The sequence below is a fragment of the Alexandromys fortis genome, unplaced genomic scaffold (assembly GCF_014885135.2).
Source record: "Alexandromys fortis isolate MF-2015 unplaced genomic scaffold, M_Fortis_MF-2015_v1.1 scaffold_2_1_26212458, whole genome shotgun sequence".
In the NCBI taxonomy this organism is placed as follows: Eukaryota; Metazoa; Chordata; class Mammalia; order Rodentia; family Cricetidae; genus Alexandromys; species Alexandromys fortis.
The window spans coordinates 577,408-600,445 of NW_026067930.1; the positions used below are offsets into that span (position 1 = coordinate 577,408).

General features: G+C 44.8%; 1 protein-coding gene across 2 annotated transcripts; it reads left to right on the forward strand.

Moving 5' to 3' along the window:
- Positions 1-1,760: 1,760 nt before the first annotated feature.
- On the forward strand, positions 1,761-22,377 carry Znf251 (zinc finger protein 251). Of its 2 annotated transcripts, XM_050145249.1 has the most exons (4): positions 1,761-1,903; positions 2,111-2,243; positions 2,589-2,702; positions 19,246-22,377. In XM_050145249.1, the coding sequence occupies exons 1-4, from the start codon at positions 1,874-1,876 to the stop codon at positions 20,850-20,852; spliced, it is 1,884 nt and encodes a 627-aa protein (XP_050001206.1). In that variant the 5' UTR covers positions 1,761-1,873; the 3' UTR covers positions 20,853-22,377. The 2 variants fall into 2 exon arrangements, with proteins under 2 accessions (XP_050001206.1, XP_050001204.1); XM_050145247.1 differs by lacking the exon at positions 1,761-1,903 and having other exon boundaries at positions 1,910-2,243.
- The last annotated feature ends 661 nt before the right edge of the window (positions 22,378-23,038 follow it).

Consider the following 23,038-nt stretch of genomic DNA (forward strand, 5'->3'; position numbering starts at 1 on the left):
CCATTAAATAAAACAGACTGTCAGCCTCAGGAACTGTTTGGTTACTTGCCAGCGGTACTACTGAATAAAAGAACCTGAAATTCAGAAACAGCATCAAAGGAAGCATCGTAGCCAGGAGGCTATTCAGAAGACCTAGGCAGGAGAATTGTACAAATTCAAGGCCAGCCAGGGCTTTATAACGTCCATTTGAAAAAAATGCTTTGTTTCTATGTGGCTTAAATGCCCACAGGTACAATTAAGATTATAGGTACAACTGAGAATACATCAGGACTGATTCTCCAACAATGTCCGCATTAAAAAAAAATTATACTGTCGCAATAAATTTGAGGGCTGGAGAGATGGCTCAGCAGCTAGAAATACTAGCTGTCTAATTTCCACTGGCTCAGTTTGTGTGGGGTGTGAAAATTACTTTGGGCAAAAGATAGTCTTTAGTTTGAAACAATCTTTCTTCGTCCCAGCGAACTCTGCCTCCTTTGTTTTACCAAGTTCTCTCCCCCTTCCCCTCCCGTCCCTTCCCCTCCCCTCTCTCATTCTGTCCGCGTCTCTCTTTGTGTTTCTGTGTTTCTGTTTCTCTGTCCAGGGTCTCTCTCATAGTCCTGGTTGTGCTGGAACTCACACTGTAGACCAGGCCGGTCTCAAACTCACAGAGATCCTCCTGCCTCTGCCTCTCAAGTGCTGGGATTAAGCTCGAATTGTGTGGCTTTTTTGAAACAAGGTCTTGCAATATATTTCATGCTGGCCTGGAATTCGTAATCCTCTTGCCTCAGTTTCCCGAGCCCTGGGATTACAGGCCTGCCACAAACACCCAGCCTAGGCGTTAGTTACTTAATCTGCGCTTTACTTGTGATTTAGTTTATGACAATAAGGAAAAGCAGCGAATTGCAGATCCTACTAGTTGAGGGTAGAGAGCGTATTTGGCTAGCACTGGCAGGAGAGTGGTGAGCATCCCCACGGCTCCGCCCAGCCCCAGCGTAGAGGCGCCGCGCTCTGAGACGCTAAAGAAGCACCGGAAGTGCGCGGCCACGGTCGCCGCGCGCGCCTGCGCAGCTTGGCTGTTCCGCCTCCAGGCGGCAGTTTGCTTGCCTCTCAACGCGGGCCGGGCCGGTGTGGGTGGGTGGCTGGTCCAGAGGGCCCTGGCCGAGGTGAGGCTGCCGCGGTCCTGTCGCTTTGCAGGTGGGCACGGACAGCCGGCAGGCAGGTGCAAGGGCATCGGTCGAGTCGTGGAAAGACCTCGCCGAGCCGAGGGACTCGGCGGGTCTCGAGCTGGCTGCCTCAGCTTCTGGCCAAGGGCGCTGATGATGCTGCGACACCTGGGAGGAGGGATAGTGGAGGAGGCAGCGGTCCCAGCCAGACCGGCCACCCAGCAACGGGAAGACCGGTGGGAGGGACAAGCCGCTGGCGGCGACGCGGCTTTGGGAGGCATGGATGTGAAGGACGATGGCCTTTAGGTTTTGCCAAGAGCTGGTCCTCGCCGCCTGTTTCGTGTCCTCTCACACCCGCAACCCTGGGAGGCCTGCCGCGGTGAGGCCCAGAGCCTTTTCCAGGCTGGCCCTCTAAGGCTGAGGCGGTGCTATGCGCGCATCCTTGGTGTCGTGGTGCATGGCTGGAGCTGCCAGCTTGCACCGTGCTTGGGGCAGTTCTCAGTTTGGATAGCAGCACGGGACAGGTCACACGCTGGCTCTCACGGCTTCAGTACACCCCAGAAGGCCACTTCAGGAGCAAGGTCTGTCGTCTTCCTCTTGACCGTCTGTCCACTGCCCCAGCTGAATGGGGCCGAGTTTGTCTGTTTTCTCTTCCCGAGTGTAAGTTGGAGAGGCCTCAGGCTGGGGCTGCCTCCTGCCTGCCACGGATTCCAAGGTGGTTCACGGGCCAGATGGCTGCCAAGTCCTGCTCGGGGGCTCCGGTGAGTTTCTCTTTCTCCCTCCTGCCCTGGTCACAAGCTGTCTCCTGTAGAGCTGTGAGGCGAGCCGATAGTGAAGCTGAAAAGGACTAGGATGCAGGGATAGCCCTCTGTGTCCTATCGGCCCTTACCTGGTCCCCTGGTCGCAGCTCTGCTACCCCCATGAGAAATCAAGAAGCCACACCCTGGTGCAGCATATTGTCATTCCAGGGAGAGATGCCTCTGACCTTCCAGGATGTGGCTGTGTACTTCTCCAGGGCAGAAGGGCAGCAGCTGGGCCCCCAGGAGCGGGCGCTCTACCGGGATGTGATGTTGGAGAACTATGGGAACGTGGCCTCACTGGGTGAGAAGTGCCCTGGAGCCCTGGCTCACAGTGGGGAGTCTCTAAGGGATGTTGGGGCTGATTTGGCCCTTTGATTCCCAAAGGAAAGAGGATCCTGCTCTTGTCCCCAGGGACCAGTCTGCCTAGTTCTAGGGACGATTTTCCAATAACCTCAGAGTGTCATCCCTTTCCCTGTCTAACAATAGGAATTCTTAGGCATTTGAACTCTTTGCCCCTTGGTCTCCCCTGACCAGTGTGCCCATGCAGGCAGAATGTTCTCTATCTGGAGTGCAGGACCCAGCAGGCAGGGTCCTGCTCCAGCCCTAGAGGCGGCAGCAGCTCATCCAGGGTCCTTATCCTTAACAGGATTTCCAGTCCCTAAGCCAGAGCTGATCTCCCAGCTGGAGCAAGAGGAGGAGCTGTGGGTCCTGGATCTTCTGGGGCCTGAAGAAGCAGAAGTCTTAAGAAGTTGCCAGACAGGTGAGCTAAGCTAGAGGCTGGTCTCAGGAATGGCCTCCCAGAGCCCTGGCTTTGGTAGCTGGAGGGAGGGCTAGAAATGAAGGCAGATATGATGATGGTATGTAGTCCGCCCTCTCTAAGGGAAGACAGCGCTTGCATGCATGTGCTTGACAAGTTTTCCTTTGCCAGGCCATTTGCGAGAAGATGATGGTGGCACAAGCCTTTAATCTCAGCTTTTGGGAGGCAGAGGCAGGTGGATCGGATCTCTGTGAGTTTGGGGCCAGCTTGGTCTACAGAGCTAGTTACAGGGCTCAAAAAGAAAAAACCAAAACTAGTATTGTAGTTTCTGGTCCTAAAAGATTTGTTCTTTTACACACCTTCATGAACTTTTTTGTAGGATATACTTTCTCTTCTCTTACTTGCTCCAGGTTCTGTATCATGCTCCTTCCTCCTTCATCTCTTCCTCTTCAGCCCTCAGTGTTGGTCAGCAATACTTCCTTGTTCTTGAGACTAGGCCTTTTTGTGTTTCTCAAGTGTGTCTCAAACACTTGGCTCAAGTCATCCCTTCTGGAGCCTCGGCCTCCATAGTAGCTGGAACTAAAAGCATATACCACCACGCTTAGATCATTAACAGTTTTGTTTTGTTTTGTTTTCTGTTTTAGTTTTTCGAGACAGGGTTTCTCTGTGTAGCTTTGGAGCCTGGACCTGGAGCCTGTCCTGGAATTTGTTCTTTAGACCCAGCTTGCGCGCAACCACCACTCCTCCCGTTAGCGCTCTTTAAAATGTCCCTTAGAGATCCCTCCCTCCCTTCCCCTTGCCTGAGCCTCTCAGGTAGGAGGCTTTGAACTTGCTGTGGTAAGAAGGATGGCCTTGAAATCCTCATCCTCCTGCCTCTGCTTCTCAAGTGCTAGGATCATAGTATAGGCATGTGCAAACACACCTAGCCCTCTGAATCTTTATTTTATTGACTGTTTTCATTGTCAGCTCTAAGTATTTTGACTCTCGGCTACTGCTGGGGCTCATTCTGTTGTCTGCTCTTGTTCCTCTCTGTCCTGTTTTGTACATGTTCTGTTCCTCACTGTCAGAGTGGATCGTACTTCATCAGGCATGTCCTCACGTTTGCTGTTACTCTATTTCATAAAGTTAATCACATCAATTCTTTGCCCTTTATTAGTTGTTGGTCCTTTTCCCAAACATGAATGCATCATCATTTTTGAGTGATTTACTTAGGCTCTTTTGAACTATTTTTATTATCTCAAGTTTTTACAGATTTGAAATTGGCTGCATGAAGCCTATCTTTTCTAAAATTGGGAGCTTAGATCATTGATTTTTAATTTTTCTTTTTAAGGATGTCTAAAGCAAGGCTTTATGAAAGTACAATCTTAAATATAGTTCATGTTTTACAAATACTACTGTTGTATATGTGTTTATGTCTGTGTTGTGGTATGTGTATACTTTAGTTCAGGTGGCTGCAGAGGTCAGAGGCATCAGATCTCTAGGAGACAGGCATTGCAAGCTGCCAAATATGAGTACTGGGTACCAAACTCAGGTCCTCTGGAGATCTGTATGTGCTCTTAACTACTGATATATCTCTCTGGCCTGTCCTCGTGTGTGTGTACACGCATGTATGCATGCACACATGTGAGTGCTGGGTAATGAATTCATGCATGATATACCAATGAGCTATATCCTGAGCCCTTTTTGTGTCTTATTTTGAGACAGGGTCTTAGATGCTCATGCTGGCTTTGAGCTCACTTTATAGTCTAGACTGACTTTAAGTTTTAGGTTTGTGATCTAACCTCAGCCTCCTTAGTACCCAGGATTATAGACCTGCACCATCAGGCTTAGATACATTTCAAGAATTATCCATAGGCCTTATTAGCTTTTTTTTTTTTTAACAATTCTGTGACCCAATCACTATTTGGACAGGTAATTGGGTAATTGTTCTTTTTTTTTTTTTTTTAAATTCTATTTATTTATTTATTTTAAAGATTTATTTATTTATTATGTATACAGGGTTCTGTCTGTATGCTTGCTGGCCAGAAGAGGGCACCAGATCTCATTACAGATGGCTGTGAGCCACCAAGTGGTTGCTGGGAATTGAACTCAGGACCTCTGGAAGAGCAGTCAGTGCTCTTAACCTCTGAGCCATCTCTCCAGCCCTATCTTACTGTTCTTAGTTTATTGTGTAATTCCACTGTGGTCAAGGAGCATAACTCTGTATGGTTTCATTCTTATATTTGCTAGATGTCTTAGGACTTCCAGGCCTCTTGGTAAGCATACTCTGTGTAGTAGTAACTCTTCCGTACCTGTGATCACCTGGCAAAAAGCTACTTAGAAGAGAAAGGGATTTGTTTAGTTTGGCTTGGAGTTCAGAGGTGCGGGGAGAGTCATGGCAGCAGGAGGTGAGGCCAGCCTGGCAGTCGGGACACAGCCTGATCATATTTCATCTACAAAAGGAAGTGGTAAAAAGAACCATGGATGGGGACGGAAGTCTTTCAGCAAGGCACCATAGCCTCCAAACGCCCAAAGAGTACCACTAGCTAGGGACCAAGTATTCAGATACATCAGCCTGTGGGAGACATTTCTCATTGAAATCATGATATCCATGTAAAAGGAGATGGGAATTGTTGGTGTTCTGTAGTTACAGGATTGTGCGATGTCATTTCAGTTGAATGTTTTCCCCAGGGTGTCTTGTTTTTTTTTTTTTTTTTTTTTGGTTGTTTACTTGTTTATTTTTTTCAGTTGCTAAGAATATCCAAGGATGTAAAGTTTACTTTCCCTTGGATTTATTCAGTGTCTGTTATTGATTTGTTCTCATTTATGAGATAAGAGATACATTTTAGGTGCTACGAGCATAGCAGCTCCCCCCTTCTTTCTGTTTCTGTTAGCATGGAGTATCTTTTCCATCTAGTTAATTTCACTTTATATTTAAAGTATCTGTCTTCCAGATAGCACACAGTTGGGTCCCATTTTCTATCCATTTTATCTTTTAATTTTTGTGTTCATCTTTAACTCTTTTCTTGCTTCCATCCCTTCCTCTCCTTTTATGCTCCAGTGTTGGGGATAGAACCTAGAGACTCTCTCATGCTAGGCAAGCACTCTACCACTGAGCTGCACCCCTCACCATAGTGCGGTATTTAGTAGATAATAACTTTGCTGTTGTTGTTGTTACTTTCTTGGGGTTTTGTTCTGTTTTTTAGTTTGTTTTCTATTTTGACTTGAGCCAGGGTCTCTCTATGTAGCCCTAGCTGTCCTAGAACTCACCATGTGGACCAAACTGGCCTTGAACTCACAGAGATCCACCTATGTCTGCTTCCCAAGTGCACCACGACACCTGACTTCTTGTTTTTGTTTTGACACAGGCTCTCATGCAGCCTAGGAGGGCTTCAGACTTACTGTGCATTTGAATCTGGCCTTAACCTCCTGATCCTTCTATCTACACCTCCCAAGTTCTGGACTTAACCACCATGCCTCTAGGTTTTGCACTTATTTCCTTTTTGAATATTTCTTATTTCTCTGTTCCCTTTTCTTTTATAGCATCCTACCATCCTTTATTTTAGCCATAAAGAATATATATGTGGGTGCGTGTGTATACATACACAACTTTAAATTTCATCATACAGTATTATAAAGGACCCAACACTGCTACCCTCCAGAGAAACAATTTGCCCACTGCCTTGCTGAACCAAGGAAGGAGAATCCCAGTGCCCTCTAGTTAGTCTGTCTGTGGAGCACAGCTCACAGAAAGTGAGGTCTGCCTGTGCTGTGGTCCTTTCCCCTCCCCTGGTCCTGAGCATATCGCTGGGACCTGCTCACTGCTGCTCTTTCACTCACATCTGATTGCCTTGCAACAGAAACTGGAAGGCAGGAAAATATTCTTCCTTTTGAGACACTCGTATTCAGGTCAGCTTGGCCTCTCTCATAGTTCCTGCTTCAGACTCCTGGGATCGCAGGTGGACACCACTCCACGTGACTCAACAATAGATGGTCCAAAGGCAATCTCAGAAATTTTAAAATACTTTGCACTAAGTTAAAATTCTACTTGCCAACATTTGTGGAATGCGATGAGAGCAGTGCTTTCTATAGAAATTGATGTAGTAAATGTGTAGTTCTTTGTATAAAAAAGATGAGAGTTTTATGTGGCTTTAACCAGCTGAAGTAGAACTGAGTAGACTTGGGGGAGGAGGTGATAAACAATTTAAGACAAAAACAGGAGTATTCCAGAAAGATCTCGTGGCCATGTCTCTCTGATCCACAGTTTGCTTTTCTATAGTTTCTCTTTGGAGGGGACCTGGGGGCAGTCAGTGGGCGTTGCATTGGCGAGGCTAAGTCCTTCACTGTTTTGGGGCAGGCAGATGTGTAATCCCAGGTGGTTTTACCTCTGTAGGGGCTTTCTTCCATTCTTCTTCCATCCTTTTGTTCCCTGCTCAGTTAACTGATCCCTTTTCTAGAAACCATGTTAACTTGAACTCCACTCATTCTTGTGTTGGAGTTTAAAAGGTCCCAAATGGATTTCTGTGAGATTTGATCTTCTCGCCTGCTTTATTCAGCCTTTCCCGTCTGTGGGAGACCATGTGATCCCGAGTAATGGCAAAGGCACTACTGACCTTCCTCCAGTTACAGGGTGGGTTCCCCTCAGATTTGAAGCACTTTTCTGTTTTGCGTTAAGCTCTTCGTTCACTAATCCGGGATATAGTTAGCAAAGATGATTACGTTACCAAGGCTTTGCCAGGAATGTTGTGTTTTCAGATATGACCAGCCTACTTTAAAAAACTTTATGAAGCAAAGAATAAATGCTCTTTGGTGAACTTTGTATTAGGTAATGTTGGTAGTATTGTCTTAGGTAGATATGGTTATATCCAGAGCCAAGACTCTAGCAGCTTCATCTTCCTATAAACAGGGACCAGAGATTTCCTTCATTTGGAAAATATGGGAGGGGGTTGGAAACCTCAAAAGGCATAACGTGGGCAGCCAGTACTCTTGGAGCCTGAGGAGAGTGGCACCTCTGATTGGGGACCTCCCAGTGGCTGTTAATTCTATAGCTGTTAGCGACCCACCCTCTCGTGAGTACTACAAGCTACAGAAATTCCCTTAGCCTCCCCAGACCCCTAGAACAACAAAGGCATGTTGGCGGGCGAGGGGGGGGGGGGGGGGGGGGGGGGGGGGGGGGGGGGGTTCGGGGACGACAGAAGCTAGTGATCCTTCTTTATTTCTTGGACAGTGTACTGGGTTAGCAAAATCATGGCTGTCCGTCTGGGCTGACATCTCTGACTCTGTGTGTAAAGCCCAGGGAGGTAAAATATTAGGAACAGGCATTAAAAGGGTTTATGTGGAAATCCCAGCTTATTTTGAAATCTGAAATAAGAAATCCTGTAGGTATCAAACTCCCCTCCTAAAAGAAAAATAATGTATCATTAGAATTACCTCCAATCCTCAAGGACCATAAGGCTTGCGGTGGTGGGTTGAATGAATATTTTCAGCCTAAACTTTAGCTATTAAAACGTTAAAAACAAAACAAAAACTCTGTGCTAGCCAGATGGTGGTGGAGACAAAGGAGGCGGATTAAAGGTTCACTGGCTGCTCTTTCAGAGTTCAAATCCCAGTACCCATATGGCAGCTCACAACTGTCTATAACTGTAACCCCATGGGATCCAATGCCTTTTTTGTTTCATTTTTTTTTTTTTTTCAAGACAGGGTTTCTCTGTAGCTTTGGAGCCTGTCCTGGAACTCACTTGGTAGACCAGGCTGGCCTCGAACTCACAGAGAACCCTCCTGCCTCTGCCTCCCGAGTGCTGAGATTAAAGGCATGTGCCACCACTGCTCGGCCCAAAGCCCTTTTCTAGTGTGCAGATACACATACAAAGTACCCATATACGTAAAGATACATAAATACATCTTTAAAAGACTGAAAGAGATCATCATTACAGCTACATCTCATGAACATTTAAAGAATAATAAACGGATGGTATGAACAGTTCTTCACTCAAAGATTTGATAATATGAAATGAACCAATTCCTTGAAAAATAATCTCCCAAAACTCCACAAGAAGAAAAGAACATCTGAAAAGACATGTATTTTTTTTTCTTTTTTTTGGTTTTTCGAGACAGGGTTTCTCTGTGGTTTTGGAGCCTGTCCTGGAACTAGCTCTTGTAGACCAGGCTGGTCTCGAACTCACAGAGATCCGCCTGCCTCTGCCTCCCCAGTGCTGGGATTAAAGGCGTGCGCCACCACCGCCCGGCTCAAAGACATGTATTTTAATAATGTGCCTGTTTCAAGAGAGCGCCATTGTGATCTGATAAACAAGAAATGATAGCAATTCTCTACGCTCTTTAAGGAGAGAAAAGTAAAAGCAGCTGGTGGCTGTGAGGCCACTGTCACCTTAGCGGCAAAATTAGAGATGATACAAGAAAAGCAAACTGCACACAGGTATCGCTTATGACCACAGATGGAACAATTCTCAAGAAAATAATTTAACTGTGTATAAAAAGAACTGTGTGGGAATAGGCCTCTCTTGATTCTCCCTCCTGTTCTTGGGAGTTATTTACAAAACAACTCCAGGAACTGGTAAGTACGAAGTTTCATGGCACAGAATATGTAAGTCAGCTGATCTCTTGGTGCCTGAAATGAACACCTACTGGTGAATTTTGATTTTGTTGACCGTTGTTGCTGTTGCTTCCTGTTTGAAAGAGAGCTTGAGACACTCTTCTCTGTAGCCACAGCTGGCCTAGACGTCCTGTGTAGACCAGGCTGGCCTCAGATTCACAGAGATTCCCCTGCTTCTGCTTCCTGAGTGCTTTAAGTGTGTGTCCTCATGCCTGGCCAAGTGCAGTTTAAGGTAAAATAACATAAAGACAGGCAAGGTGGTTCAGCAGATAAAGAACCTTGCCAAGCCTGAGAACCTGAATATGCTCCCCAGGACCTAGACGGTAGAAGGGGAGAACCAAGGCTTGCAAGTAGCATGCTCCCCACCTTTCTCTTTCTTTCTCTTTTTCTTTTTCTTAGACAGGGTCTCACTATGTAGCTCTGGCTATCCTGGAATTCACTAGATCAGACTGACTTCAAACTCACAGAGACCTTCCCCTGCCTCCCAAGTTCTAGGATTAAAGGTATGCACCACTATGCCTGGCCCCCCATCTTTTAAAAAAGAAAAACTGTTAAATTATATAAGCACTCCAAAGATGAAATTCATAGCACATTCAAAATGTGCTTACCTAATAGATTCAAAATCTAAGTGGAAAAATACCAAAGCCTATTAAAAACATACCAGAAGAGGAAATATATGAAGAAAAATCTATGTTTATGTATAGAAGAATATTGTCAAGATGTTAACTTTTTCCAACTTGATCTATAGATTCAGTACAATCCAAATAAAACTGTCAGCAGGATATGTTATTTGGTGGCTATCAACAAGCATTTCAATATTCATATGGCAAAGGAAAAGACTCCAAATAGCTCATTACTGAAGCAGAAGAGCTGAACTCATCATACTACCTGATTTCAGGACTTAACTACAAAGCTTTAATTACCAAGGCAGTGGGGTATTGGCAAAGATAAATGATCCGCAGTCATTGGAGCAGCACGGACAATGCAGGTATAAAGGACTACATAAATATCAACTGACCTTTGATAAGGGAACAGAGGATACAATGGAGAAAGAATAGTCATCAACAAATACTAGATATCTACATACCAGTTTTAAAAAATTACAAAAAACCAACAGTCCTGGCTTGCAGCAGTCCTGGTTTGCTCATACTCTGCTGCTATAACTAACTGCTTGACCAACAAAATTATTTTATCCCTGTTTTGTAGGCTGAGAGTATCAAGTAAGGATGATCTCAGTTATGGATGATAATCTCCCTTTGTCCTGACGTGGTAGTTGGAGAAAAGCTGTCTCTATCTCTCTCTTTTTAAGTAGAATCTTATTTATTATGTATACAGTGTTCTGTCTGTGTATATCTGCATACCAGAAACAGACACCAGATCTTATTATAAATGGTTGTGAGCCACCATGTGGTTGCCAGGAATTGAACTCAGGACCTCTGAAAAGTAGCCAGTGCTTTTAGCCTCTGAGCCATCTCTCCAGGATCTTTCTTCGTGGCCTTGATTTTCTTGGAACTCTCTGTGTAGACCAGGTTGACCTTACAGAGATTCGCCTGTCTCTGCCTCCCGTGGGCTGGGATTAAAGGTGTGTACCACCACCTCGCAGCTGAAGATCTTATTTTTTTTAAATATTTATTTATTATGTATACAATATTCTTTCTGCATGTATGCCTGCAGGCCGGAAGAGGGCACCAGACCTCTTTACAGATGGTTGTGAGCCACCATGTGGTTGCCGGGAATTGAACTCAGGACCTTTGGAAGAGCAGGCAATGCTCTTAACCACTGAGCCATCTCTCCAGCCCCCTGAAGATCTTATTTTTATGTTTATGGGTGTTTTAATTGCATGAATGTCTGTTCAGTACATTTATTCAATACCCTTAGAGGCCAGAAGAGGGCACTGGGTCCTCTGGAACTGGAGTTACAAATGGTTATGAGCCACAACCTAACCCTTTGATAGAGTAACCAGTGCTTTTGACCACTGAGCCATCTCTCCAGCACCTTCTATGACATTCTTAAGGCAAAACTATATAGCCACACATGTTGTCCTAACACTAGGAAAGTAGAAGCAGGAGGGTCAGGACTTAAGAATCATTCTGGGCTACATAGCAAGTCAAGGCTAGCATAAACAACATGAGATTTGTTTGTTTGTTTGTTTGTTTGTTTTTGATTTTTGAGACAGGGCCTCAGATACTCTTGCTCTGCCTCCTGAGTGCTGAATTAAAAGCATGTTGCCCAGCAACATGAGATCTTATATCAACCCTTTTTCCTTAAAAAGCAAAACAACTAGGGATGGTAAAACAGTGATTGCCAGGAAGCAGTGAAAAAATTGGAAGGGGTGCTGGAGAGATGGCTCAGTGGTTAAGAGCACTGGCTGCTCTTCCAGAGGTCCTGAGTTCAATTCCCAGCAACCACATGGTGGCTCACAGCCATCTGTAATGAGATCTGGCGCCCTCTTCCGGCGTGCGGGCATACACGGAGGCAGAATGTTGTATACATAATTAATAAATAAATCTTTAAAAAAAAAAAAAGAGCATTGCCTGCTCTTCCAAAGGTCCTGAGTTCAATTCCCGGCGACCACATGGTGGCTCACAACCATCTGTAATGAGGTCTGGTGCCCTCTTCTGGCCTTCAGGCATATACGCAGAAAGAATATTGTATACACAATAAATAAATAAATATTTTAAAAAAAGTTTAAGAAAGAGTTGGAAGGAACTAGGTGGAACACCACGTTTTACAGCGTCAAACACTTGGGTGGCACTGCCATGGTGAATCCATGTCATTGCTTTGTCAAAGCCCATCCAGTGTACAACAAGACTGAACCCTGGGCCAGCAAGATGGCCCAAGTGGAAAAGCACTTGACACACAAACCTGGCAACCTGAGTTTGATATCCAGGACCCATGTAAGTGAGGAAGAGAACCAGCTCCTGGGGGTTGTCCCAGTTCTCATCTGTTTACCATGCCACGTGTTCCCTAACATACACATCACACATACACATACAATAAATATTTTTAAAAGACTAAGCCCTAAACTGTGGCGTTTGGGTAATAAGGATAGGCCATTGTGTAGGGACCCCAGTGTGACACATATGCTGGAATAATAGCTCATGATTTCTTCAGCATTCGAGATTCAGAGCAAAGTTGTTCCTTCAGAGACTAAACACTGAATTTATGGTTATATGTGTTTTCTATTAGCATATGGGGAGGAATCTCTGTTGTTTCTCCACAATTTTTGTTCTAGTTTTTTGTTTTGGTCTTCCCTTTTGAAGAATACTGCCTCAGGAAAAAAAAAAAAAACAGGAAATGGAGATTTTATTGCTGACAGACCTAAGGGTACACAGAATGCCCCACAGCTAAGTGGGGTTCAGGACTATGGCAGAAACTTGGATGAGAGCTGAGTGAACACAAAAGGAAGACTCCAAAGAACATGGTAAAGTTTTGTGCTGGCGGTTTAATCTAGGTTTTAAAATTACCAGTTTAGCTGAGCGGTAATAGTACACACTTTAATACCAGCCCTCAGGAAGCAGGGGCAGGCAGATCTGAGTGTGAAGCCAGCCTGGTCTACAGTTGGCCACCCAGGGATGGAAAAAGGGGTTGTGAAATTGGCTTCCATGCAGGAACTTAGGGGGAGTAGTTGCAGAATTCAGGCAATGCTGTGGTTTGGTCAAGTGTCCCTCAATGTTCATGTGTTAAGTCACTGGGGACCAGTGGAACCACATGGACCACAGCTGGTTCTCCCTTACTTGTGGTTCACAGTGTAAGAGTTGACTCTGTTGAATACTTCCTTCCCCATTGCCATCTGGTCACCTTGTCCCGAGGCCCACAGCAATGCATCTTGGGCTAAAACCTTCAGGATCATGAGTTAGGTTTTCCCTTTATACGTTCTTTACTTCAGGTATTTCCTTATAGAAATGAAACAGTCACTAATAGAGGCAACCAAAGAAGTCTTCTAACTAGTCTCTAACTTGTGTCAAGTGGCCTAAAGTGGTGGCACACAACTAACTCAGCATTCAGGAGGCAGAAACAGGAATACTAGCTAAGCTACATAGTGAGACCCTGTCTCAAAAAAACGGCGGGGTTTGGGAGCAGCTGGAGAGATGGCTTAGAGGTTAACAGCACTGCCTCTTCTTCCAGAGGTCCTGAGTTTAATTACCAGCAACCACATGGTGGCTCACAACCATCTATAATGGGATCTGATGCCGTTTGGTGTGTAGGCGTACATGCAGGCAGAACACTATATATAATAAATAAGAAAAAGAAAGAAAAAACTAGTTCAGGGATAGGGTCTGGGGAAGTAGCTTACATTTCAAGAGTGAGGGCCTGAGTTGGATCTCTAGGCACATTAAAGAGGCAGACATGCATTTGTAATCTTGGTGCTGGGGAGGCAGAGGCAAGCATATTTGGAGCTACTTGGCCAGCCAGTGTAGCCTATTACACAAGTTGCAGGCCACTGAGGCTCCCTGTCTCAACAAACAAGGTGTCAGCTTCTAAAGGAAAATATCCTCTCTCTAGTTTACATACACACATGCATGTACATGAACATGTACATAAAAGAAAACTGGAGGCTGTTTCAACAGGTAGGGTTAAGTATCTACCCTTTTAGCTACCAGCATTGCAGATGTTCTGTAATATTGTAGCAATTACTGTGACAAAATACAGGTGAGCAACTTCAGGAATGGTGTATTACTGCTCACAGTCACATCGTGTTCTTAGGAAGCAGAGAGAAGCCCGGTGGTGATGGTGCATATACTTTAATCCCAGCACTCCTGAGGCAGAGGCAGGTGAATCTCTTTGAGTTCAAGGCCAGCCTGGTCTACACAGAGCAAGTTCCAGGACAGGCTCCAAAGCTACACAAACCCTGTCTAAAAAAAAAACAACAACAAAAAACAACTCAGTAATTCCAGCTCCAGGGGACTTAAGGCTTCTGGTCTCCTTAGGCATCTGCACTCGCGTATACCCACACAGAGAAACGTGTGTGTTGCACGCGTGTGAGTGTGTGAATGTACTTGCCCATGGGCACACATGTGGAAGCCAGAGAATATCATTAACGTTTCAGCTTTCAGGCTTATAGAAGAGTGAGGTTGTAGATGGTTAGAACCAGATTGGGGCGAGAATTGCAACGTGGTATTGAGCTCTTGTGTCTAGTTACTCACTTCCTAAAAGATGACATCATGCAGCTCTTAATTTGGAGAAGCCTAAGTTGTTTTGTTCCTTTTTTTTTTTTTTCTTTTTGTATCCTATTCCACAACTGAGAGGTTTTTGGGCATTTGCAGAGCTGTGATTGCTTCTGTGTGAATCCTAGAGCTGTGACTGCTTTGGTGGAAGGGGATCCTGCATTAATGATGGTTTTTCTGATTGGTGAGACCTCACAGCAGCTAGTAGATGTCTGAGCCCCTTGGGTAGATCTTGATTATTCTATGTTTGCAGTATTGAGTTTGGTGACCACATTAAGTGTGGTTACCCCAGTGCACTATGAACTATGGATGGTAGCCACACTGAATTCTTGGGCATGAATAAAATTATTAATATCTCAGAAAATAGGGGGAAGATAATATTTTTTAAAAGATTTACTTTATGTGTATTTTCTCTGCATGTATGGATATGCACCATTGCATGCCTGGTGCCTTCAAAGGCCGGAAGAGGGCACCAGATTCTCGGTACTTGAGTTCCAGATGATTGTGAGCCACCATATGTCTGGCTTATTTCACCAAACACAATGATTTCTAGTTCCATCCATTTTCCTTTACAACTAAAGTAAATTCCATTGTGTATATATACCACATTTATCCATTCTTTATCCATTTATCTGTTAGATATTGGCTGGCTCCATTTCCTAGCTTCTGAGAATACTGTGACAAGAGTATATGATCAAGAGTGGTATAGCTGGGCCTCATGTGCATTTATTTTTAATGGTTTTATTGTTCGTTTGTTTGTTTGTTTTTTTCCAAGACAGGGTTTCTCTGTGGTTTTGGAGCCTGTCCTGGAACTAGCTCTTGTAGACCAGGCTGGTCTCGAACTCACAGAGATCCGCCTGCCTCTGCCTCCCCAGTGCTGGGATTAAAGGCATGCGCCACCACCGCCCGGCTTGTTTTGTTTTTTGAGACAGAGTCTATTTAGTGCTGGCTGTCCTGAAACTTTTACTCTGTTGTAGACTGTGTTGGCCTCAAACTTACAGAGAACCTTAGTATTTTTGAGGAGGTTCTCTCTACTGATTTCCATACTGAATTCACCAATTTGCATTCCCACAGCAGTGTAGGGTTGTTTTCAAATTCTCCTCAGCATTAGTTACTTGTCTTCCTGATGACAGCTGTTGTGGAGTGAGATGGAATTTCAAAGCATGTTCAGTTTAGATTTCACTGTTGTCTGAGGATGCTGGACATCTTCTCAAATAGTAGCCATTTCTTCTTACTTTTTTTTTTTTTTTTTTTTTTTTGAGACTGAGTTGTTGCCCAGTTTGGCATGAAAATCATGTAGCTGAGAATAACCTTGATCTTTTGTCTTCATTTCTTAAGTGCTGTGGTAACAGGGCTGACCACCATACCTGATACCATTTCTATTTTTTCTAAGAACTACCTATTCAGGTCATTAACTCATTTAATATATGGATTGTCTCAGGGGTTTTACTGTTTAATCTGCAATTTTTATATATTGTAGATACTCAGCTGATGTCTGATGTTTGAAAGATTTTTCTAGGCTTTGTTTTTTTGTTGTTGTTGGTTTTTTTGTTTGTTTGCTCACTTGCTTGCTTGCCTTTGAGGCTTCTTTAGGAGCAATGATTGAAATGTTGTTTATCATTTCTCATATAATGTAAGCAGAGAAATAGAGCCTGGGATACAGTTGGGAGAACAGCTCCAGCTGTCAGTGAAAGTTAGTTCATATAGCTTCCATCTGGCAGATGGCAATGAATGATGGAAGTCACGGGCAGGATTAGGCCCGTAAATTCATTCCCAGCAGTGAGGAAAGGGTCTAGATTACACTCCAACCCCACCATCCCAGGTACACATCTGTACCTGGAGTGTTCAGGTGTCCAACACACGAACTCACACTCATACTTGTTCATGATCGGCTTGTGGTGGTTCTGACTTTCCTCCTAGATGTTTCCCGGGTAACCTAGCCCTGTTCCTGTCCTCCACTACCAGTCGTCACTGTCCACTATGGGGCTCTAGTCGCAGTGCCAGATTGGCCACCTGGACCTGTGCTGCAACAGAGGCAGCACTGGCTTTTTTAAAGAACCGTTTTCAAAAGATTTTTTTCAGGCCTAAGGGATTTGGCTCACCAAATTAAAGCACATGCTGGCGAGCCCAAGGTCCTGAGTTTGGCCCATAGGGCCCAAATGATTGGAGGAGGAAATAGACTTTCATATGTTGTCTTTTCGACCTACACACACAATAAGTAAATGTTAAAGGTTATTATGGGGGCCTAGAGAGATGGTTTATCAGTTAACGACACCTCCTGCTCTTGCAGAGGACCCAAGTCCAGCTCCCAGCACCCACTTCAGGTGGCTCATAACCACCAGTAACTCCAGTTCCAGGGACTCTCCTGAGCTCTCAGGACAGCAGGCACAAAGGTGACACGTGCGCACATGCAGGGAAAGACAACATATAAACAAATAAGTGAAAAATCACTAGGCTAACTTTTGTTCTGAGCATAGTGATGTGTGCATACGTTCTTGTCCTCAGGAGGCTGAGGCAGGAAGAGTGCCTTGACCTTGAGTAACCTGGGTTGTGTAAGCAAGATCTAATCTCAAAAATACCAAAAACATTTCTTTCTTCTCTAGCCTTCTTTTTGCTTTTTTTTTAAATTTTTGTTTAAGGTTTTATATTTATATGATGTTTGTAAGTTACAGAGATGGGGTGGATTATACCACAGTATGCGTGTAGAGGTCAGAGACAGCTTGGCTGAAGTCGGTTTTTTCCTTCTGATACGTAGGCTTCAGAGACCAAACTCAAACTTTGAGATGTGGCAGCAGGCCCTTTACCGACTAAACCGTCTGGCAGGCCCTCCTCTTTGACTTTGAGGAGCAGTATCTCGTGGGCTCAAACATGCCGTATAGCCAAGAATAACCAACCTTGAACTATTGGTCCTCCTGCCTGCATCTCTCCAGTGCTGAGTGCACTGCACCCGATTTTCAGTCTTGACTCAGTAATTAAAACTTTCCTCAGAGAAAGTGCCAAGCCCAGATGGCTTCACCAGTTTGCACTAAACATTTAAGGAAGAAATAGCACATACATGTGTTTTTCTCTCAGTAAAAGTTGGCTGATTCTGTATGTCAAATTTTGGAACTTACTCATTTTTATAATATATCATAGACTCTCCTTTAATTATGTGTTCTTCCATTACTGTGTGGAAAGGTATTCTGTTATACGAGTAGAGGTTGGTTTAGACAGGCATCTGAGTTTTGAACATGTGTCCTTTCTCCCCACAGTTATGAAATGCATGTCAGTTACTGCCTTGCTCATTCATTTCACACACATGAACATTAACATGAGGTAAATTCCTTTAAAACTTTTTTTTTTTACTCTGTGTGTGTGTGTGTGTGTGTGTGTATACAAATGCACTCATGGGATACTTACAGAAGTCAAAGGAAGGCTTTTGATTCTTGGATAACTTCTTAGAGAGTAATTTGAGGACTAAAGGTATGTAATCTATATATTTTTTTAAAGCTACCTAAATTCAGGTTTAATTTAATTTTATTTATTTTGAGACAGGGTTTCTCTGTGTTGCTTTGGAGCCAGTCCTGGAACTAGCTCTTGTAGACCAGGCTGGCCTCGAACTCACAGAGATCCGCTTGCCTATGCCTCCTGAGTGCTGGGATTAAAGGTGTGTGCCACCACCACCCGGCCATCTACCTGTTCTTAAGTCCAGTCTTCTCAGCCTCTGTGTAATACCTTCCGTGCCTGTCTCTGTCACCCACTTTTTGCTCTTGGTATGGTGAGAATTTTTTTTTAATTTGTTTTATTTATTATGTATACAGTGTTCTGTCTGCATGTATGCCTGCAGGCCGGAAGGGGACATCAGATCTCCTTACAGATGGTTGTGAGCCCCTTGTGGTTGCAGGGAATTGAACTCAGGACCTCTTTAAGAGCAGTCAATGCTCATAACCTCTGAGCCATCTCTCCAGCCCCACCCCGCCCCCCAGCGCCCCCACCCCCGTGTGAGAGCTCTTTCTTTCATTCTTGGACTCAGCACTTTCTCTCTCGGCTCCAGCGTTTGTGTCAGCACCTGCACTGCTGGCTGGCATGTTTAGTTGTTCTGGTACACTCTTCCTCTTGGGACTTTCTACCATGTAGACTGAGAATGAGCCCATGAGGTTTTTCCATGTTACATGATTTATCCATTCCTTTTTTAAAATGTGCTTGCTGACGCAAGCATGGTGGCAGGTGACTTAATACCAGCATTCAGTGACAGAATCATGAATGTCAAGCTGTCATAAGCTATTTAGCAAAACTCTGTTTCAAAAGACCCAAAACTTCAATATCTGTCTTTATAAATCAGTTTCCTGAGAGCAGAGACTGTGTTAGTCTTCCTTGTTAAATTCCTTATTTAGAATATGCTTGGCCTTGTATTTGTTGAATAAATTAATTTACTAATTTAACACTGGTAATTTGTTTAGTGACTAATGAATATTACTGTCTTCATTTTGTTTGTTGGCCATCTTTATTTCTGGATTCTGTCACATTTTTCTACTAAATTGCCTGACTTCTGCATAATAGCTTTATTTTTCTTTTCTTTATTTACTTGAGACAGAATCCTATGTAGCCCTGGCTGTCCTGGAACTCACTATGTGGATAAGGCCAGCCTTGAACTCACAGAGATCCACCTGCCTCTTCTTCCTAAGTGCCAGAATTAAAGGCATGTGTTTTCACACTTGGGGCATAATAGCTTATGGAAACATCAAACAAATTGTGATTTCTGCTGACAAAGGTTACCTCTAGTAATTTATTCGTGGTTTTTGTTTAACAGATTCTGAGATTGAGACTGAGAAGGAGCTATCCATTTTAAACCAGAAATGTTCTGAAGAAGTAAAAACACCAGAATTAGTATCACAGAAATTCCCAAGGGCTAATTCACACACACCTGAATCCCAGGAAGCTTGTGACCATAAAGGTCAGGAAGAAGAGAACCAAGGAAGTTCTCCTCAGAGTCTGAAGAGAGCTGCTAGCGAGGACTCTCCAGTGTGTAGGAAAGAACTTCCAGAAAATGCCCAGATTCCTGCTTTTGATAGACACGTGAGTCCAAGCCCAAGTGTTGTTACAATTCAAAGAAGTAAAACAGGACAGAGAGTCTTTACATGTGACATATGCAATAAAACATTTAAATATAACTCAGACCTGAGTCGGCATCGCAGAAGTCACACCGGGGAGAAGCCTTACGAATGTGGCCCGTGTGGGCGGTCCTTTACCCACAGCTCCAATCTCATTCTGCACCAGCGAATTCACACTGGGAACAAACCATTCAAGTGTGACGACTGTGGGAAAACTTTTGGGCTCAATTCCTATCTCCGTCTGCACCAGAGAATTCACACTGGAGAAAAGCCTTTTGGGTGTAACGAATGTGGGAAGGCCTTCAGCAGAAGTTCCAGTCTTATTCAGCATCGTATAATCCACACTGGAGAGAAACCTTACAAGTGCAGTGACTGTGGGAAGGCCTTCAGCCAGAGTCCCCAGCTGACTCAGCACCAGAGGATTCACACGGGAGAGAAGCCCCACGGCTGCAGCTGGTGTGGAAAGGCGTTCAGTCGAAATGCTAGCCTCATTCAGCACCAGAGGATTCACACGGGAGAGAAGCCCCACAAGTGCGCTCAGTGTGGGAAAGCCTTCAGCCAGAGCTCCAGCCTCTTCCTTCACCACAGGGTTCACACCGGGGAGAAGCCCTACGTGTGCGGTGAGTGCGGGAGAGCCTTTGGCTTCAATTCTCATCTCACTGAGCACGTCCGGATTCACACGGGGGAGAAGCCCTATATCTGCAGCGAGTGCGGCAAAGCTTTCAGCCGCAGTTCCACTCTGATGCAGCACCGCAGAGTGCATACCGGGGAGAAGCCCTATCGGTGCACCGAGTGCGGGAAGGCCTTCATCCAGAGCTCCCAGCTCACCCTCCACCAGCGTGTTCACACTGGAGAGAAGCCTTATGAATGTGGGCTCTGCGGGAAGGCTTTCAGCCGGAGATCAGCCCTCACTCAGCATCAGCGGACTCACATGGGAGAGAGCCCACAGGAGTTTGAGTGTGACCCAGATTTTGTTTATGACTCCAGCCATCTGTCCACGGGAGAGAGACACGGCAGGGCCTTCAGCCACAGTGCAAAACTTGTTCTCCAGTGGACAATTCAGAGTGATGAAAAACCCCGGGGATGCACTGAATGCGGGAAAGCTCTCAGTGCTTCCTCAGTGGAATATCAGAAAATTCAAGCTGCCGAGAAACCCTATAAATGCCAGGAATGTGGTAAAGCTGGCAGCGGCATGTCCCATACTCAACATCATGTAACTGGGGTTGGAGAGAAACCACAATTGAATGACGGATCTGAAAGATACTTAATTCATATCAAAAAGATTTTTCAAGAAAGACATTTTTAATGTGATGAATGTGGGAAACAGTTTAGAAAGTTTATTTTATATTAGGTAGGACGGCATAATGAAAATTAAACTCTCATTAGCAGACTTGCCTCTTAGGAGGCTGGGGCCCTGTGTGCCTACTGTCTCCACCCACCCCACTCCCCACACCCAGGGTCCTGACTGACTCAGCGTAGCGGGCCACCTTAGCATCAGGTCAAGTTCAGGTTTTTAGCACAGGGCCGAGTTTCAACACTAAAGAGCACTGACGGAAGGTTTCAAGATACGACATATCTCTTCATTGGTGATCGAAAACGAGAAACCCAGAGATCTGGGGAATTGGGTTTGTCACCTTTGAGAATATTAATGATGCTAAGGACAAGATATGGCAGTATGTGGACGGTTTGGGGACTGAGGTGGCTCTGCCAGTCTCTAGGTGTAGAGGAGACTGAAGCTTTGGGGGACAGCCACTGTAAGGCACGGAGAGAGGGCTACAGAGTGACAGTTGGTAACCGGAGCTTAGGGCCAGTATGACAGTGACAGCGAGGACAGCTACAAAGAGTGAAGCTGCTGGAGGCTCTGGTGGCTGCAGTCTAGCGACAGTCATGTACAGAGAACAGATCCTGCACTCCCTCTCCCTGCCCGCAGCGTGACTGCTGCTTACACCACACCTCCTCTTTATCTTTAGTAGGCTTCTTTTTAAAGAGCTGTCCTTGTGTTGTTCTGTTCTGTTTTGTTTAATGTTTTCCAAGTACCTGAGCCACAGGGACAGGCAGAGCCCTGTGAGTGTGAGGTTTCAGATCAGACACTTGTGTCCGCCATCTTTACTGTTGTGTGTGTGACGGGAGGAGTGCTGGCTGTACTGCCTCTTCTCTCCAGAGCCTCCACTTGGGTCTCTGAGAGCAAGCAAGTGGACTCTGAATCTATGATCTTTTTGGAAGTTGCGCAAGCTGTGGTTCCTCCATCTCCATATAATATTTCTCAGTGAAGCATGGCTGGAGACCAGTTAGCAGCAGGGTTGCCTGAGTCCAGCCTGCACACCTCCATGCTGTGTGCCCAGTGTCAGTGCAGACAGCAGGAGATTCTAGGTGATGTTTATTTATATTGTACTTTTTTACTGGAAGGTGTATGACCAAGCCATGGTGATGTATTTGATGGCTGAGGAGTTCTGATACCCAGTTTCCTTTGGATTTATGAAGCCAATTAAAAAAACTGAAAATCACTATCAATCTGTAGGGATGCGGTGTGACTCAGTACAGAGTGTGCCTAGTTTATACAAAACCCTTGGTTTGATCCCAGCACTGTAAAAACTGGGCATTTTGGCATACACCTTTAATTTTAGCATTCCAGATATGGAGGCAGAGGATAAGTTCAAGGTTATCCTTAGCTACATAGCAAACTTGAGACCAGCCGAGGCTACGTGATACCCTATCCAAAACAAAACAGAAAATTAACTAATTAAATAATACCAGCAAGCAAGATAAATTGAAGGATTGCTAGTCATATTGAAGTTAAAAGTAAACACGGGGAATTCATCCTGGAAAATAAAGTTGTCTGTGTGGGCGTTACTGTTGCATGCAGGTGAGCTGGATGGCACCACCCTGCCGAGTGAGGGAGAGCACCGCAAGTGGTCCCCACTAGTTCTTTCAGGCCCTAACCCTTGGCTTTGACTGACTAGATGCCCCAATTATGTCGCCTAGTTTTCTACAAGTTACACATTCCTTTTTTTTTATCTTCCCCCCCCATTGATTTATTTATTATGTGCACAGTATTCTGTCTGCATGTCTCCCTGAAGGCCAGAAGAGGGCGCCAGATCTCATTACAGATGGTTGTGAGCCACCATGTGGTTGCCTGGAATTGAACTCAGGACCTTTGGAAGAGCAGGCAATGCTCTTAACCACTGAGCCATCTCTCCAGCCCAAGTTACACATTTCTTGATGTCCACAACCCTTGATTGCCAAGTGGTGGTGTGGTCCCGCAGATAGGTGAAGATCATCCACATGTTGAAGTAGGCACATCTGAGTAGGGAGAATGAATTTCTCCAAAATTTGTCCAAGTATGTGACCAAAAAGACTAGGAGAATCACCGAATCTTATTAATATTGTTGCTTTCTCTAAGAATGGGGGTCTTCCCACTCAAAGGCAAAGAGGTCCCTGCCTTCAACTCCAAAGGTGCAAGCCTAAAAGTCATTTTTGTTTTCTAAGATAGGG